Genomic DNA, 18,394 nt, shown 5'->3' on the forward strand with positions numbered 1-18,394 from the left:
TTCCTGTGTGGTCTGTATGCAGACTAAGTTCTGGGTTTATTTGCTGTTTTTCTTTTAAAAGCCATGTTTCCTCATTACAGAGGATACCACACAAAACGGGGGGAAATGAGATTTTTCTGAGCTATGATTTTTCACAGCAACAGAAGTACAAATGCAGCTTGAGAGCTATAAAGAATTAATCAGGTGCCAAAAATAGCCTGTGGATAATGAGCTTTTATTCTAGGCATTGGGCACATAGCCCATCTATGTCTGCCATGTGGATGGGCCATTCTGCAGCCGTTCTGCCCCTCATCCCATTCCTTCAGGATCCTCACCCCATGGCCATCCCCTCACGAGGACTGGGGTACCTAGCACCTGCTCACTGCCCATTCCCACCTCCTGCCCCACGCCGCCCCGCTCCAGATAACCCCATGGCTTGTTATTTGGGGATTTCTGGGGGGAAAGGCCTGCGAGTGCTGTATCTTCCCCAGAGGTTTGACCTCCCCACATGGAGTTATGCCCTTCGCCTCCCCGGGGTGCTGTGAGGGGCCGGGGGTCAGACGGGATGCGGGGAGCCTGTTCCCCTCTGTTCCCTTCTGCTTTCACACTCACACAACCGGACCCGAGGGGCAAGGAGGTCCCGCAGCGCAGCGGGCGCCATCCCGCCGGCTGTGAGGGGAGGAGCGGCCGCGGCCATGGCGGCGCCTCTGTGGGGAGGGAGGCGGCACAAGGCCGAGGCTTTCCCGATGCCAAGAAGATACCCTGTGATTCCCTCTGCAAAGAACACCATGACCCCGATGTCCCCAGCCGCAGCGGGCAGGAGGGTGAGCTCGGGGCGGGCCATGTGGGAGGGAGGATGAGGGGCGGAGCCGAGGACCTTCGTGGTGTGTAAGGGGGGTCCTGCCCTGCTTCGAGAGCTCACACGCCGTGCTGTGGTGTTCGGGGTCTGATGTTTTGTTTACTGAAAAAGAAGCGCTTTATGCACTATGTAGATACTCTTCTGAGGAAAAATTATTTAAAAACTAATTTATTTTATTTTTTTTTTTTTTTTTAGTAAAGGTAAGACAAGACTATTTACAAGAGCATGTAGTGACAGGACAAGGTGGAACAGGTTCAAATTGAAAGACAGTGGGTTTAGATTAGATATTAGGGGAAAATTCTTTATTGTGAGGGTGGTGAGGCCCTGGCACAGGTTGCCCAGAGAAGCTGTGGCTGCCCCATGCTTGAGCACTTGGAGGTGTTCAAGGTGAGTTGGGATGTGGCTTGGAGCAACTTGGTCTAGTGGAAGGTGTCCCTGCCCATGGCAGGGGATTGGAACTAGATGATCTTCAAGGTCCCCTTACAACCCAACGATTCTATGATTCTATGAAAAAAACCCAAAACCTCCAAAGGAAAACGATGGATGAAATTTTAAGAGGGATGTGGTGGGGCAGAGGGAGGCTGCCAAGGGCTCCCTTGGAGGAGCAGTGACAGCTCCTGAGGAACCGACTGCAGATCTGGCAGCGGGACAGGGTCCCTGGGAGCGGGACAGGGTTCCTGGCAGTGGGACAGGGTCCCTGGGAGCGGGACTGGGTCCCTGTCAGCGGGACAGGGTCCCTGGCAGCGGGACTGGGTCCCTGCGGGGCTGCTTCCCGGGGCTGGCAGCTGCCTCCCTTGCTGGGGGCTCTGGGCCAGACAGCCCTGCCGGGGTGAAGAGCTGCTGCATCTGCTCAACAGAAGAATTGCTGCTTTGGGGACGTGGAGATTATTTATCTTAGCTCCCTCTCATAAATCCTGCAGGACTGTGCATTAAAAGGGCAGTTGGGGAAAGGATCCTCCAAGTCCTGCAGGTGCTGAAGAGCTGGGCTGGCAGGGCTGCTCTTAAGGCATCTGTAGCCTAACCTAACCCCCTCCTCCTCTTCTGCTGCTGTGCAAGACAGATACAGAGGACTTTTCCTGAGCAGATGTTTGGTGCATGCAGGAGCGAGGCTGTGGGCCTGCATTAGCAAAGTGGGTAAGAGTGGGAAGTATCCTCCTTCCTAGGACCCCACTGCCATTTCTTCTGCTCCCCAGTGGTCCACACGGGGCAGGGAGGCAAGATGGGTCTGATCAAAACTTCATGATTTTTCTCTCTTGACAGTGTTTCCTGATGGTAAATAAGAGTTTAATTTATAATGCAGCTTCTCACCATGTTGACTGAGCCCACTAATATTTTTGCAAATTTTCCTTTAAAAAATCTAAGCAAATTTATTCTTATTTAATAAGAATAAAGACATATTTTACAAATAATATTTTTGATGGGAAGCAGTGTCTTGGAAAACTTCTATGATATAGTCCAAGATCCTGTTTATTGATTTCACTCTACAGCGTAATGTTGGTGAGTCTTGTTTCCTGCGTTTGGGAGTAGTTAGCCTAAAAATTTAAACATATATATGAGTTTTATATAATATGAGTTCAGCTTTGTTTTTTCAAAATATTCCCTTCTCTAATGGGATTAAGTTATGGAGGTCATTGTAATTGGTTTATTATGTTGCTAATACAAGAACAGTGAGTAAATTCCCTAAAGAACTCCATTGCCTTTAGTGAGGAAAATATTGGTGTGCCCTGTAGCTCTGATTCATGCTGCTATTATGAAGTCAGCCAGCTGTGAGATATATATGCAGGCAATGGATGATAAATGTGTTCTAATAATCCAATATACAAAGTATTTCCATAAAAATTCTTCAGTAGTATCCAAGGACATTAAAAAGTCCATCAATAAAGTCCTTCTTTAAACGGTTTTGAATCAGGCAAAGACTTTAATGCACAGTTGTACAGGCTATCTCAAGTTTTCCCCATGATAGTTCCAGCATCTGTTTTTAGCATATGTTATGGTACTGCTAAGAACGTTGCTTCTGATAAAAATTTGTATTGATTTTCAGTATTTTCAACTCCAGTTGCAACAAGAAATTAATGAGACTCATTTTGTTACTTGGGATATAATTGTGTGTTTGTTGAGAGCCATCACAGGAATTAGCTTTAAAAAGATCTTAAGACATATCTTTTATGCAGGATTAAAATTAACTTTGATTACTTACGTAACACTCTAGATGTCTCCCCATCTTTCTGGTGGACCTCTGTTTTGGGTCTGTTTAATACAAATGCAGCAGTGGGATAAAATGCAAAGCACTTCACTGATGTGCTGAAGAGTTGAGTTGCTGTACCCTGAGGCACCCTCATCATCCACAGCTTGAATAATTTGACACTGGAAGACTCATTTTGTTTGTTATTGTTCCTGCTCTCTGCAAAGCAGGTAGGAAGAACCAAAGTGAATCTCCCAATGCCAAACCAGGCAGGAACAACCAAAGTGAGTCTTCCAGGTTGTTCCCACCTGTGGGATGAACAAAATGGGATGCAGATCACCTCTAATACCTTTTGTGAAATTTACTCAAAAGCTTGTGCAGAAAGTGCAGCATGGAACTGTACATCAGTCCTGTGCTCAGCACCAGTGAGGAAACCACAGCTGAGAAGGAGCTGTGGAAATTCTCGCAGTTGCAGAGCTTTTAACCTTCCTTTCCAAACTTCCTGCTAGAGCTGGATCCAACCACAGTGCTGGACTGACACCCTCCTGTCCATCCCGATTCCTCCCTCCCCAGATACTTAGTTAGGAAGGTTTCATGTCAGATAAATTCTTTCTTTTGTTAAAAAAAATGGATGATTTATTCTAAAACAAACTTTATACTGATGAACTATCAATATAGACTACCCAAATCTCTGTACTTGGAGTTAGTTTTCAGGAAAACATATTAAATATTAAAGAAATATGAAAGCATTTAAATGGAAAAGAAGATGAAATATCTTTGAAAATGCTCAGTTTGACTTAGTTCTGTATACTTTCCACATGTTTTTAATAGCCTAGTGGTAAAACCCAATAAAACCACTAGAAGCAATGAAATCATAATGAAACATCTCAAGGTCAGTCTCATTTTTCTTTTGGTTTTGCCATTTAGCCCATGCAGTATTTGTAGCAGATGTAATATGAGATGTCTGTGAACATAAAACACTTCTTGTTTTGCTCCCCTACTTTTTCCATCTTATTAAAATACTTTTTTTGGAGGGGGAGGGGGGAGTGGTGGGTCTAGAGATACCAGATCCTTTTTAGGAAAGTTCAAAAGCAGTTAACTACAGTGAATTTCATGTGGTGGGTCAAAGCCTGGCTCTCAGCTGGTGTGATGTGCAGAAACACAGAAGCATCCATTTAATTCCTAAATGAAATTCAGATACCTCTTTGTGATGAAAGATGGCTGATTCTAAAGCAGCAGATGCAGAACTCTGCACCTTGTGGAACAAAACCGCCAGAGATGAAACCTGAAAAGCAAAACTGTGACCTACCTGAGAACATCCCAGTGAAATTCCCAGTGAAATGGGAAGTCTAGAGTTTTGTAATGATTTAATTGACCACTCATCAGGAACAACATTTGCTTGTTCTAGTGCTGGACTGAATGCTCTGTGCTGGTTTGGAAGGAAGAACAGCTGTGAAGAGTCACAAATGCCTGGGGGTACCTGCAGACTTGCCTTTAGTGGCCCTGTGGGGACAGGAGCTTTGTGAGGAGGGATGCCTTGCTCCCTCCCTACGTCTCCAGCTGTTGGTACCGTCTCATTGTGGAGCCAGCAGGGAAAGAAGGTTTGATTCTATTGCAGGAGAAGTGACTGAACAGTTTTGCTCTTCACTTACCACACTCCCCATGTTGTCTTTCTGAAGCCTTCTGTTCTCATTGCCCAAAATACCACTCTCTCAATAACAGACTGCTACGATTTTACTTTGACAGCCTGTAAAATTTCTAAAATACCCTGTGACACAAATCTGCCAAAAGTCTCAGCTGTGCCAAATCCATTCCCATATATCATCTTCTAGGCAACAGAGGTGCAACTGTTGCTACGTTATAAATGATGGCATCTGAGGTTGTCACTTAAAATGGAAGCCTGGCAATTCCTGTGAATGTTGTGATCCTGTGCTTCCAGAGAGACAGAAGTGGTTAATCCAAGGTAATCATGAGTCCCCTTTACTGTGTTACATAACTGTCTCAGTCTTCAGCTCGTTTATCCTTACCATGCATCACCCTGTTGATTTAGAAAGGACCTTTTCTCTGTTTACAGATGGAAAGCAAACCCTGCATTTTTGTGGTCACTTGACAATGAGATCACATGGGAAGGCTGAGTGAATTACGAACCTGACCTTAAGTAGTGACCACCCTTCCTGTTCTATTGATCTCATCCATCTGGGGTTTTGTGGGACAAACCTTCTTATAAATTCCAGGAATATCAATCAGTGTGCTCCAAAGTAGTTAGTGAGGAATGTAATCTGAGTGTCTCTTGTCTCCTTAGTTGTAAGTGAAATCACGAGCTAAACCGAGAATTTTAATACGTGTTTCATTTTCAGCTCAGCCCTTAGTGAATGGGTGCATTAAATTTGTCTATTCTGGGGCCTCTTTTCCAAATGCAGCAAAGTCAGATACTTATTATTGCAAAAAGCTGTGCTCTCCCACTGCACGTTAGGCAACAGTAGCGTCCCAATAGAAAAACCTTTGTTGCTTTTTCTCTTCGCTGTACTTAGTCCTCAGCTGGGGGGCTGTGATCTCAGTCGGCTTAGTGCCTGCAAGTGAAAGCCAGCAATTGTTCATTGCCTCTGTGTCTTGTAGTGACAGAGCTGCTCTTGCTGTAAAAACACACCTGGGTGCTCAGCAGAGACACGGACACGGGAGTGCTTAGCGTTGGGCAAGATCAAAGGCAGCCTGAGCTTTCCACATTCAGTTCATTTCTCAGGTTACACATTTTGCTTGCACACATCAACCACCTTCTGCTAATAGTTACCTCATTTTTATGGAAAGCACAGAAAGGAGTGAGGTAATTTCCAAGATTATCCATCTGGCTTGAAGATGAAGCTTTCTCTCTGCTTTGAAAATGTTACAAATCAGTTTGCTGTTGTTAAAAATGGACTAAAATTAATGTTTATTGTTGAATTGAAAGCAAGACCTCATCAAATGAGGGTGTTAGAGAGTTCCTGTATTTTCTAAGAGCTTTAGAATTGCTGGTATAGCAGGGTGGGCATCTCCAATTTAATGTTTTGACTATTTAGATCATCTTATTTGTATGTTAGGATTCATATTCAGCTGGCACAAATAAATTTGGCTGCAATTAAATCATTTAAGTGGAATCAGTTAAGACTAGCAGAGCACATGAGTAATTGTATTAGTTCTATAAACTTCTGTATTTGGGTTGGCAGCCTAAAAGCTCTTGGGAGTTGGTGGGATGTGTAAGTGCTCTGGTTGTGTCTCTTTCTCTCAGTTGTAATGGTTGCACAAGGATTTATTACAGCAATTCAACACTGCTAAACTTCCTTGGCATTGGCAAAATCCTCAAGAACCTGTTTTAATATGTCTTTAATAATGTTTTATGCCACAACAATCTGCAGCGGCTTCTTTCCTCTCAGTAGAATCTTCAGAGCAAAGGAGTTGCAAATTAACGAGCATAAAACAACTGCCTCTGATAAGTATGTGCTAATTTGTTTTGTTTCCCAAATTATTTCTTCTATAGTTATACAATGTTATTTCTTCTATAGTTATACAATGCACCACTCTTCTTAATTATCTTCTTTCCTTCCTCAAGACTCTTCCCCAGTGTGCCTTGAGTATACTTCAATTGGCTACATTCCCTTTCTGATTAGCAGGGGGAGAAATAGGATTGAATGTTGCCAGTTAAGAAATATGTTCTTTCCACATATGCTTGAAATTATACCATGCAAACTGTTGTAATAAGTGATTGACTGGTCGATTGATTGATTTTTTTAATACAAATTCTTTGAGACTATAAAGGTCACATGTTTGTTTTTATGCTCTGAAAGTAGGAGAAACATATTTACCAACACAAAGCTTGCACTTTAACTTGATGATCAACAGCTTTGTTATTTTTGTTGGAGGGAAGTGTGATTATAACTGGAAAATATGAACAGATCCATGCATACAAATATGGAACCTACTGCTAGTCTAATTGCACTGTGCATCAAGATGCTTGACAACACACACCATGAGACACAGAAGATAGTTAAATGGAGGAAAACTTACCATAGAAATTATCATAACTTCAGTGTTCACCTCTCCCCAGCTAACAGTGGTATTTTGTGTTCAGTACCGAATGACTGCTGTAGCAGTCAGGTGCTCCAAACAAGGTCACAATACACTAAGCAAAACATATTTACCAGAACCAAGACACAAAGTGCCTTAGGCCTCTAGTTACCAGGCTTTCATACCACAAATGAAAAAGGCCAGGTGAGAAACAGGACCATTGCCTTCCTCCCAGCTGAATGGGAGGCACATAATGGTGTAAACCCCAAGTTTTAAAGATCCAAACACTACAGTGTAAAAAACATAATGGATTTCTAATTTGCAAAGCAGAACTGGACACTCTCTGAATAGGATTTGAATGCAAAAAGCAGATTTTAAACCAGCCTGTTGATTCCATAAAAATATGGCTCTGCGCATGAGACTCCTGCCTTACCTACTTGCTGGAGCATAATGGGCAAAATTGTGATTTTCATTGTTGTGTAGGACTTGAGCAGCACAACTGACCATGGGTCTTTGGTGCTTTATCTCATTTGAAGTTCTCCTTACAGAAGCTGTAAGCACCAGAGTTGACTTAGAGCTCTTGAGCCATGACTCCACTGAAGAGTGTCACACCAAGTAAACTGTCTCAGGCAAGGGGCAAAAGGATTTGCACTTTGTAGTTAGCCAGAGATTGTATGTGGCTGGGGAAGAAGGTGGTGGTAAGGCTAGGAGCACTTTCTGCTTGGCACAGTGACATGGTGTGTGGGCAGACTCTCCAAAACCACTTAGTCTGGAACTACTTGTTCCAAATCTTGGATCTTCTTGGCCTCTTTCTTCATTATTTTTATCTATGCAAAGTGATTGTAAACTGATAGATGACTGGCAGGATTATACTATCACTTCAGGTAGCTGTAATTGACTGGGTGAAGCTGAAACTTTTCGTAGTGTTTTCTTTCTAGGCAAAGTTGGCATGCAGAGATCCTGCCCTGTCCATGTGCCCTTACCCTTTTTCATCCCTGGCTGCTTGATCTTGTCCCTGTATCACCCCTTCACTTGTGTTGACACAACTGTCTGTTAGGACTATGCTAAAAACATATGTGAACTGGTTTGAATTAAAATTACTTCTCATCTGGTTCTTTGTCTGGCCTCATAAATAACTGGGTCTGTACAGCTGGGAAAGGAGGGGAGGCAGTGCAGGCAGGAATGGGCAGCTGGGGAAGAATGAGGGGGGCCTCCTGGAACTGCCAGTGCTGCTCAGAGGAAAAGTATCAGATGTTATGTTTGTCAGTCAGTGTTTCTGCCTGTTCAGAGGCACAGATCAGCCTCAGCTCTCCCCAGTCACTCATTCTAATGACACTCTGCAGAGCAGGTCCTTTACAGGAATTGTTCTGGAGCAAATTGCTCTGAATCATTTCAGTTTTTCCCTATTCTTTGTATTTTGAGTTTATTGTTTTCACTCTAGAGTCAAATCAGGAAAATAGTTACCAACTGTACATAGTTTCAAATTAATACATAATTTCTGAGGAACTACCGACAAAGAAGACTTATGTGTGTTCTTTCTGGCTTTACTACTTGATAATTAAACTACGTATACTGCAGTGCTCTGAGGCAACTAATTAGTGCTTGACATAAGAAATAGTCTGAACAGGAGCCCTCAAAGAAGAGGTGAACATGTACATCTCAGGAAAGCTACTAATAATGAATGAATGATACACTGAATCTGCAATGAACTAATGCATGAAGCACTTCTGCTTCTGGTTAATGCAGAAATTGTCCTTTTTGACTGGGTTATTTTTTCCCTACAGATGAGAAGAGCATATTAAAATACCAGGCACATGGTATCTCAAGCTGCTGTGTCACAAGTAGCTAAATATAATATGTCAAGTGTATTGGTATGAGCTGGTATGTAATCTCTGGATCAAATCCCAGTTTTTCAAAAGGTCTCCTCACTTCCACTCTCTATTTTAGCAGAGACATAAGAAGACACTAAGAGTAGAAGAGCACAGACAGCCTGTTTTTAAATGGCAGGTTTATTAAAAATGTTCTCTATCACAAACACTGGAAACATATGCAGCAGATTTTACTGTAAGTGAAAGATTCAGTGGATAGTGGAAAGGGAGTATCTGTCAACCGAATGATGAGAAATAACGGGGCAGTTACCACAGCAAACTCCTCACAAAATCCCATTATAACTCAGCATCCTCGGGTTCCAGTTCGTGTTCAGTCTGCCCTTAGGACGCAGCACATGGTTCATGAGCTTGAGCTTTGAGTTTATACATATTTACAGTAGAACAACCTATAGGTTACAGGAGAGGACACATTAGCACCAGTGCTTATGGATTAGGGCTCACGTTGCCTCTGCCACTGCATGTGCATGGAACTGACTTTACTGAAGGGTTAGGTTAAAAAAAGGTTAATAAATCTGGCACTTGGAAGGCAAACTGTGCTCTGACATGACCTAGGAGTTCTTTGTGTTAGGTATCACACTTGACTGCCTGTCTCTGAAGGCTGCCCATCACAATTACCTTAATGCCCTTTCTTGCACAAATGCACACTTCACTTCCCCTCTGCTTGGATTGTTATTTAGGAATAGATGTAACCCCTTGAGATCAAGAAATCAGTGTGATTTTCTTACTGCTGGTCTAAAACTAAGCACAAACTATATTTAGCAAATATTAGACAAAATTAGTATCTTTAGCAATTTTGGTGAAACATTATCACATAGCAAAAATTCTACAGTGTTTGTAATTACTGAGATTCACAAAAAAAAAGGCTTTGGTTAGAAAATCAAAAAGGGTCAAATAAAAAAAAGCTTTTAAAAAAAAGAAGCCAAAGGAGTGTCAAATACTATATTGAAGTCAGTGAGTGCAGAATAAAACAGTAGTAGTCCATTAGTTAATTTTTCAATAGTAAAATCTTCCACCTAAAGAAGCCCATGTCTCTTGCAAGCTGTGTGTCTTTCTTGACGTTCACAGCTGGTCTCCAGGTTCCAGTACAAGCAGAGTGGGGATAATTCCAAATTTTCCTGTTCAAGGCAAAGAGTCCTTCTTCCAGCTGTGAGGTAGAGATTGGGTATCAGGTCACTGGGGTGTGAGATATCTCTGAGTGTAGCAGTCACACATTTGTTTCTAGTTCATTTATTTCAATAGTGCAGTGGTCTTTACTGTTGGATTTCTTAGTGTGATTCTCCACTGGACTTTCTTCTTGCTCCACTTGTACGGGTATATGGTGCTGCAACCCTTTCACTGTTTCTGGTCCACGAGATTCATTCATGGTCTTCACACAACCATTTCTCTGGTAAGCCACAATCTGATGGATGTTAATAGGCTTAGTTTCACAGATCAATGGCACCTATGTGAAAAGCATTAAGATCTGGAATACTGCCACTGATTGCTGTATACAACAGGAAGGGAATTTTTACTTGGAAAGCCTCTGGGCTGCTTTACATTCACCAGGATTATCTAGAGCCTCCATAGACTTCCAGAAGCTGTTTCTCATATACTCTAAGGCATCTTTGCACACCATGTGCATGAAGTGAAGGAGTCTGTGTGAAAACGCAAATTCTGTCACAACTCTAATTTGACTTACACTCATGGTAACAGCTGCTTGCCATTGGTAAAGTGTTATAAGTAGGGTAAATAGAGACCAGAATTCCAGGGCTCACTTCAAAAGGTAGACTCTCAATGGCCACTGTGCTGAGCTCTGGGCAGTGCTTGCTCTTGGGTGTAATTAAATAAACCATTTGTTGTTGCCTTATGCCTTTCTTCTAACACAGTAAACCAACACCTGTCTCTTCAGTTTGCACTGCTTTGAAAGAAATAAAGGGGATTTTATTAACTGATTCAAAAGTTAAATATTGAAATGTTCTTTAAATCAAACCAGATTCTGATGGGGAAAGTAAGACGTAAATACTGGCAGAGAAAAGAGGTGGGCTTGCAGCTGAGAAAATATGGCCTTTGGGTATACATTACTAACTGCACAAATTATGCAGCCAAAATGTATGGCAGACTAGCAGTATATTTTAATACCATTACAGAGCATGATTCAAAGAAAAATCTCATCACAGATGACTAAATAATCCCTCAGGAAGGATTTTATATTACTGAGACATCTCTTCTTAAGTTCTGACTGAGTTCTAAATACAGCAGTGAAATGTCAGGAGGCCTGTGTTATGCAGGAACTCAGCCTACACTTCTGGCTTCGTAATGGATGATGTACCTTACCCATAGGTTGTATTTTAGGGGTTTTGTAGGTAGCTGCATGTGTAGCCCATGTAGTCAGGCCTAATCCTGTCATCAGTAATTACTGCAGGTGCTAAGTACCTCAGAGGACACTGCTTGTCTTTCTACATACAACTTGAAAGAGCAGGAATTTTAAGTGAATGTTGCAGGAAGGCATGTGAATGGGATTGACCAGAAAGATTGCAGAATGAGAGAAATAATGATGGAAACAAAACTTTGCTATCTGTGTGGAATACTATAGATGATGCACAGAAATGAAACATGCCTTGTGAAAATTAGTCCTGATGAAGAAATGTTCCTGCCTGAACTATTCTGTTTTTGTGGAAGAAAGATAATGAGAGTCCGCCATGAGCTGAAATGGTTGGAGATTAGCACCTCCAAATCTGATGGGCTCATGGAATTAGGAACCTCCTTTGTCAAGGATTGAAGGAAGGACTGAGGACTTCCTGTTATAAGGAAAGACTTAGTGATGCATGCCAAAGATGAAGGAGAAAATGCATAGGAGTGGAAGGAGGCAGGGGCAGAATACAGAGGTATGTGTGCTGTATGAAATAAGATACAGAGGAGGTAAAACAGAGATGTAAGGAGGGACTTGTATTAAATGTAGAAGGCATGAAGATGTCTGAGAATGAAATCTAGAATGGAGTCATGTGCTTGTGCTAGTCTGGAAAGAAAATTATTGCAAGGGTGGCTTCAGATTATGCTGACTCTGGGGCTTGCAACACCCAGGGTAGTTGCTTTTGTGGTGAGCACATTGATTATGCATGTACACACTCATAGATACCTTTACCTCCCCCTACACACAGGGAGTCAAGGACATTTGTCACTCTGCTCTGTTGCTGGTCACACTTCGAGGGCAAATTACTGGCCAGTCAGGACCTGGGTGCTGAGTGTGGCACTCACAGTCCCAGCATCTTGTGCATTGCAGGTCAGCGCAGCTGCTTCTGCTCCCATCCCCAGTGTGCCAGACACAGCTGGCTGGCAAGCCCTGAACTCCAGTGGCTTTTCACATGACCTCATGGAAAAACATCCCTCCACCCCATGTGCTAAGAAGCACATTGCCCAATTCTGTCCTCTCTGAAACACCTTTTATACACTGGAGGAACCAAATGTGGGAGCTCACAGGTTCTTTGCCATAATCCAGCACACCCTGGCACACCCTGGCTCACAGTGTGGTTACCTCGTCACCATCCTTGATAAACTCCTTCCGGCAGATGTGGGCCATGATCCCAGCAGCCAGCGCGTCCCCCAGGACATTGATCATTGTTCTAAACCTGTCTCTGGAAAATGAAACAGTCATTGTAAGTTATTGGCTCCTTGGGTACATTCCTGTGCCTCCATCAGCTGTTAATTATGGCTGAAGGACAGTTTTGCTGTTTTTATGAGCTAAAATGTTTAGAAATTTAAAGAAGTTTGGTATCAGGCATCCATTAGTTATTGAGCAGCTCAGTGGGGTTTTCCAGTCTTTTCTGAACTTGGTGTGCTGTGCTGCCACACACTTTATTGTGTAACAGCTAAGTGGAGCAGCTGTGTCCTCCTAGAGAGGTGAGCTGATTCAGCACTGAAAAGGTGGAACAGCACATCACAGCTGCATCTCTGTCCCAGTTTATCTGTTAAGGTCTGGCAGTGTGGCCTGATTTGGAGACTGGTGCTCCAACTGTCTGAATTCAATGAAAGCAGAGGTCAGCCAGCACAACCAGTACCTTGTATTAGTGATCATGGTACCAATCTCAGCAACCAAAGTGCTACTTAAGATCATTGTATTGGTAGAATGGGCAGGATACAACCAAAATAATTCAGAAGATTGCTATGTAACTACACTCACAAACCAAGCAACCACTGACCATATTTAAATAATATTAATTCCTGTAAAACCTGTGGTGACTTTGGCTCTTATGCTGGCTGTGCAGTAGCTCTTAAAGATTCTTCATTTTCAGTTACCTTTTCCAATTTAAATTTGTATGCTTGACAGTAGTTTGTATTTAATATAGTTTATTATAGTTTAACTATTTTTCATTTATTCACTTATGCGATTTCTTCCCTGTTTACACCTTCTGCACACTGTCTAGAAAATAAATCTGTTAAAATACAGACTGTAAATAGAGAAAAGTAACTGGCTGTCAAAGACAAGTGTTACACTTGAATCATCCTGGAACCTATTAGTTAAAATTGATGAGATTTCAAATAGACGATATAGCATCTAAGTCTGAAATAAATTACATATTTTCCAAGAAAAACATATACATCTGAAGACTCTGTCATATTAGTAACTTAATTTATAAAGGTAGGTTATAAAATAGAGGTTCAGGAATCTCCAGATGTTTGGCTTATTAAAGCCAGTGACGGTCCAATATCAACACTGCCCAGATTTCTGATCCTGTGTCTTAATATAGAAAAGAATTGAAACTCTGTGCTGAGGTGTTTTTTTTTCAGATATTTTAGGCAGGTACTCAGTGCATATAAATGTTTATGCAGTTGCCTGCTTAAATATCATGAAAGTTCCTGCATGAAAGCTTATTTGTGTGTGGAGTTACCCAAATTGTACGTGCAACTGCAAGTAACTTCAGCAATAATATTCCACAGCCTACACCTAGACATGGTTGTTGATTCCAGGACCCAGTCCTACACTTGTTTGCTCAATCAATTTTTTAAATTCCTGCTGTTGTGATTTTGGGTTTTGCCTTGAAGAAAATTTCCTTGAAGAACATGTTAAACAGGGGAAAAGAGCAGTTACAGCACATACTGATAAAAGTTCCTGTTACACACTGACTTTTTTCCTTGCTTGATTATCAAATAGTAATTCTTGGAAAGATATTCAGTGTTGTGAATTTTGGATTGTGCAACAACTCAGCTATGGTAGAGAAGAAGCTGTTTGAGCAATGCTGAAGAGCTTGCACTCCCTTTTGAACTCTGATTAGTATAATTTCTAAAGATGGGACTTTTCAGTGCTCCACACTGAAACTCTTAAGAAAAGGGACTGCCTGGCATATTGTTGGACCAGTTGTGTTCCATGTTCTGAGTGTATGGAGCAGTCTGCACTATGCAAGAGTCGAACCACAGCACGCACCACTGACATTTCACCACTGAGAGGCCACCTTGCTGCTGGTGGCGTTTGTCTCCATGCAAACTTGTCAGGTATCAGGTGTTGCAGTGGTATTTGAGCTGTAGATGATATTATTAAAGATGCAAAACTTTTACCTCATGTTTAATGAGCTGGGAAACGTTTTGATTTTCTTCTTTATGTCTCTAAGCACTAGCTAAAGGTGTGAAGGTCACATACATGTTATGGCTACCTAAGAGAGTTTTAATACCTGCAGTGCATTGTAATGAGCATTTCAGTCTCGTGAGATCATCTAACCAGCCTTCTTTAAGCGTTCTTCATACTCCAATACTTCCAAAACTAATACTGAAAATATTCATCGTGTCAACCATGTTGACACTTTGCATCTGCAGGCTCTCGAAACCACCAAGTGCCAAAATACAGAAATACACTTTTTGTTTGAAAGGTCATCTGCAAAAGACAGAAAATTGCGTCTATTCCTTACTCACTTTTTAATACCATCTGGAGCTATAGCCTGAAAAGTTTTTTCTCTGTTGTTTTGAAAAGTTGTGTAAGACAAAAAGAAGCATAATTCCTATATATGCTGGAAGGCTTACTGGAAAAACAATGAAATGTTGATGTTGCAAGAGCTGGGCAAAAACTGAGCAATAGAGGGGAAAGGCTTTTGTAATACAGTCTTAAAATATTCATACAACACAAGATTTATGGCTCCTATTAATGCTAATAATAATAATAATAATATTCTATTACACTGAACAGGAAATACTTTTTCTCACAATTCTTTGTACAAGAAAATAGGTAGCTAAAAGTTGAATAAAATAGGGATATATAACAGAATGGACTAGTAACACATTTTTACCCAGAACCTTGATGTAATGAAACTCCCTGTATTAAAGGAGATATATTTTATATAGCTCAAATAAAAATAATTTGGACATTTCCTTGTGTATGCATATGCTATTAAGCAGTTAATTGACATGCTAATGGGCTAGGGGCCAGTATTTCATGATTCATCTTCCTAGACTATTCAAAATTGATTGATTCATCAGCATTTACATAAAAGTTGAGAGTTCAAATAAACCACTCCTTACAAATTTTTAAAGTGGCTCTTCTCATGGGTGGTACAAATCCCTTTCATCCCAAGTGTGTTAAGTTTCAGCCCCTGCCTATGCTGTTAAATCCCCTGTGATTAGGGATACAGCAAAGTGCCCTCTCTACAGAACGGCTGCACTTGCAAAACTGGGGGCTGCAAGCAGCTGCTCCCTATTTATCACTGAAATCAGAGAGCACAGAATTGCATCGGGATCCATGGTGAAAGGAAGGCATTATTAGTGCCAACACTCAGGCTGACTGTATTGGGGTTGCAGTAGCAGTAGCTGTACACTGCACACACCATCACTGGGCTGTCATGGCTCGTGTGGGTGGAGGGATGGCAGTGATACTTGCTGGCTTCAGCAGTGGCTCAGGCCTCCAGCAGAGTGCTTCACTATGCTGAGATGGTGGCTTTGAAATGTCAGTGAACTGATAAGCAGAGTGCAGGCAAACCGTGTGTTCCTAGGGATGTTGGCCCCTTATCCTTGTCCAAGGCAAGGTGCCAGAGTTGCACCTTAAGCACATTTGTCTGGCCCAACCTTCAAACTTGTCTTGAAGATCATCATCCAACCTAGCTAGGTGCAGCCACTTCCATTGCCTGACTATCCTTCTGGAAAAAAAATATTTCTTAAGTTTTTTTGGGATCTGACTTGAGGTAGGTACTTTGTTCTATTTCTTCATCTTTCCTCCCTGTGAATGTGAAGATTGATCAATGTCCTCTTCTGGACAATCTTATCTTTGTAAAAAGCTGCTGTGGTGACCTTTTCAGCCTGCTCTGGTTTTAGACTAAAAGGACTCCACTTCTTCAGCCTTTCCATGCCAGATGTATTTGCCAAACTTATCTAGACTCTCTCATTTGTCTGTCTTTTTCAATATAATGTCCGCATCAGCAGAATTTTTAATTTGAGGCCACATTAACACCATTTTAAATTACATAATCACTTCCTATGCCTTTTATAGATTTGTATTATATGTACTACTGTACTCCTGGAGACCATTTGTCTTTTTAGCAAAGTTGCCACCATGGAAAGCTCAAGAGCTTTGTGTTACTTACAGTGCCCAGTCGACGGCAATAATCAACGTGATGTCGTCTGTCGGGAGCCCCACCGAGGTGAGAACAATGACCATTGTCACCAGACCAGCTTGTGGGATGCCTGCAGCACCTATGCTGGCAGCTGTTGCTGTGATACTTTAACAAAGAAAGAAAGGAATAAGCTTTACTTTCTGCAAGAAACCATACCATGTTTCTAAACCACTCTCTTTCTTACACAAGCCACTGCACGAAAGTGCCAGTGTTTTGTGGACAGAATGCAGGTGAGATAGCAAGAACAGGCTAAACTGCCCAGGGCTGAATTGTCATCCTGAGCCTTTGCAGCCTTGGCACTGGTGGGGCAGTTTCAGTTCTCTCGCAGTATCAAAGTTGCAGAGCAGAGGGGCCAGCCAGGCTATGGGCTTCTCTGAGTTAGGCCAGCTTCTCAAGGATCACAGCACCACCCAGCGCTGTGTGCCAGGAGTCTGCCAGCCCCACTCATTGCTGCTTCTCCTTGGCAGCCGAGCTCCCAGCAGCCACCTTTGAGTCACCTCAGGCAGCTCCTGTGCCTGGCAAATACGCAGCTGGCCCTGCCTGGGGCCTTTCCTGTCAATCCATCTCAAGGGCTAGGCCAAGGTTAAAGAGGCTGGGCCAGGGGTGAAGCCCTTGCACAGCACATGGCTTTGCATACTTGGATCTGAATATGAAGCAAGCGTGAATATGACTGTACAGCTTCAGTTTCTGGAAAGTATTTTTACTTGACCTTCATATCATTTTTTTAGCCAGGCAAGCAGAAATGAATGGGAGACAAGGGCAAGAGTAGACCTGGCAGGCTTAACATTTTTTTCATAATGTTATTTTTAAGGGAGGGATGCAATTCCTTTTTCCAGGAGTAAAAGTGACTGGATATATTCATTTCCACCCAACTAGCAACTTGCAAGGGCTAGCCATCTAGCAGAAAGACAAAAAACCAAACGTTGACAGTTTTAAAAGGATGACAGAAAGCATTTACACTGATAATCTTCTGCATTCATCAGTCAAGAATGTCAGAGCTTTTGGCAAGCAGTTAAGCCTCATTAACCTCCAGTGGAAAATGAGGATAACGGTATTCACCCCTATGGAAACTGAAACACAGGGATATCCAGTCCCTTGCTTACAGCTGTACTGTGTACCAGTACAGCAGCAGCAGTATTTCTAACTAGAGCCCTTTTCTGCAATAAAAAAATACATTAGCATGTGGGTGTGTTGGGGAAGGAGAAAGACTTAAAACTACATTTTGCAAAAGTTAATTTGTGTAGCATCCTAATAACATTGTAATAGAGCACAGGTAGGAAAGGACAGAAGCTCAGTAGCTGAGTAACAGATAGGTATAATGAACATTAAAAGGCTCTCCAGTTAGTGCTGGACTGCTTCTGCCTCTTAAATCAGGCCACAAAGTCTCAGGACTTAATTGGGATCAAAACCAGGACTGTTTAACTAAGATTTTACAAGCAAACTCATGTGCTATTCCATTCCATCTTCACCTTAATGTAGATGTTTCTTTCTGTAAGATGCTCAGTTGATGGAAATATGATCTTTACTCTCTTTCTCTGCTACATCAATGTTTGCATTGATAGAAACTGCCAACCTGGATTTTACAAACAGTGAGCAAAGTAGACTGAGTATTTGTCTAACAATTTTTTCCTTCTGGCAAAAATATCCTGGCATTCAGAATTATTTGAATTTTAAATCTCCAGGTCCTAAAGTATCAAGACCTGGGGTAGGTTTGGCCTATAGAATGCAGTTAGAACTTGGATGAAGTTATTGAAGGTACTGAATCCACCATGATTTCCTGTTTAGCTTCCTCATTTGTAAGTGTTTTTACTTTTTTTTCTTTTCTTGGATTTTTTCCAATCTTTACTTGCATTTTTATTCTGCTGTTTTATTTCTGTCT

The 18,394-nt window shown here is 41.9% G+C and overlaps 1 protein-coding gene across 2 annotated transcripts in view; it reads right to left on the reverse strand.

The window, feature by feature from the left end:
* Window positions 1–9,049: 9,049 nt before the first annotated feature.
* The window catches only part of SLC1A7 (solute carrier family 1 member 7), a 51,792-nt gene continuing 42,447 nt past the window's right edge, over window positions 9,050–18,394 (reverse strand). The window contains exons 9-11 of one of the 2 annotated variants that reach the window (XM_032118137.1): window positions 16,486–16,620; window positions 12,459–12,558; window positions 9,050–10,346 (exon numbers count right to left, since the gene is read on the reverse strand). In XM_032118137.1, the coding sequence (XP_031974028.1) occupies window positions 10,152–10,346; window positions 12,459–12,558; window positions 16,486–16,620 (430 nt within the window). In that variant the 3' untranslated portion in view covers window positions 9,050–10,151. Of the gene's footprint in view, window positions 10,389–12,458; window positions 12,559–16,485; window positions 16,621–18,394 lie in introns of both variants that reach the window. The other variant, XM_032118136.1, reaches the window with a different exon arrangement.

Source organism: Corvus moneduloides, chromosome 9 (genome assembly GCF_009650955.1).
Source record: "Corvus moneduloides isolate bCorMon1 chromosome 9, bCorMon1.pri, whole genome shotgun sequence".
Taxonomy (NCBI): Eukaryota; Metazoa; Chordata; class Aves; order Passeriformes; family Corvidae; genus Corvus; species Corvus moneduloides.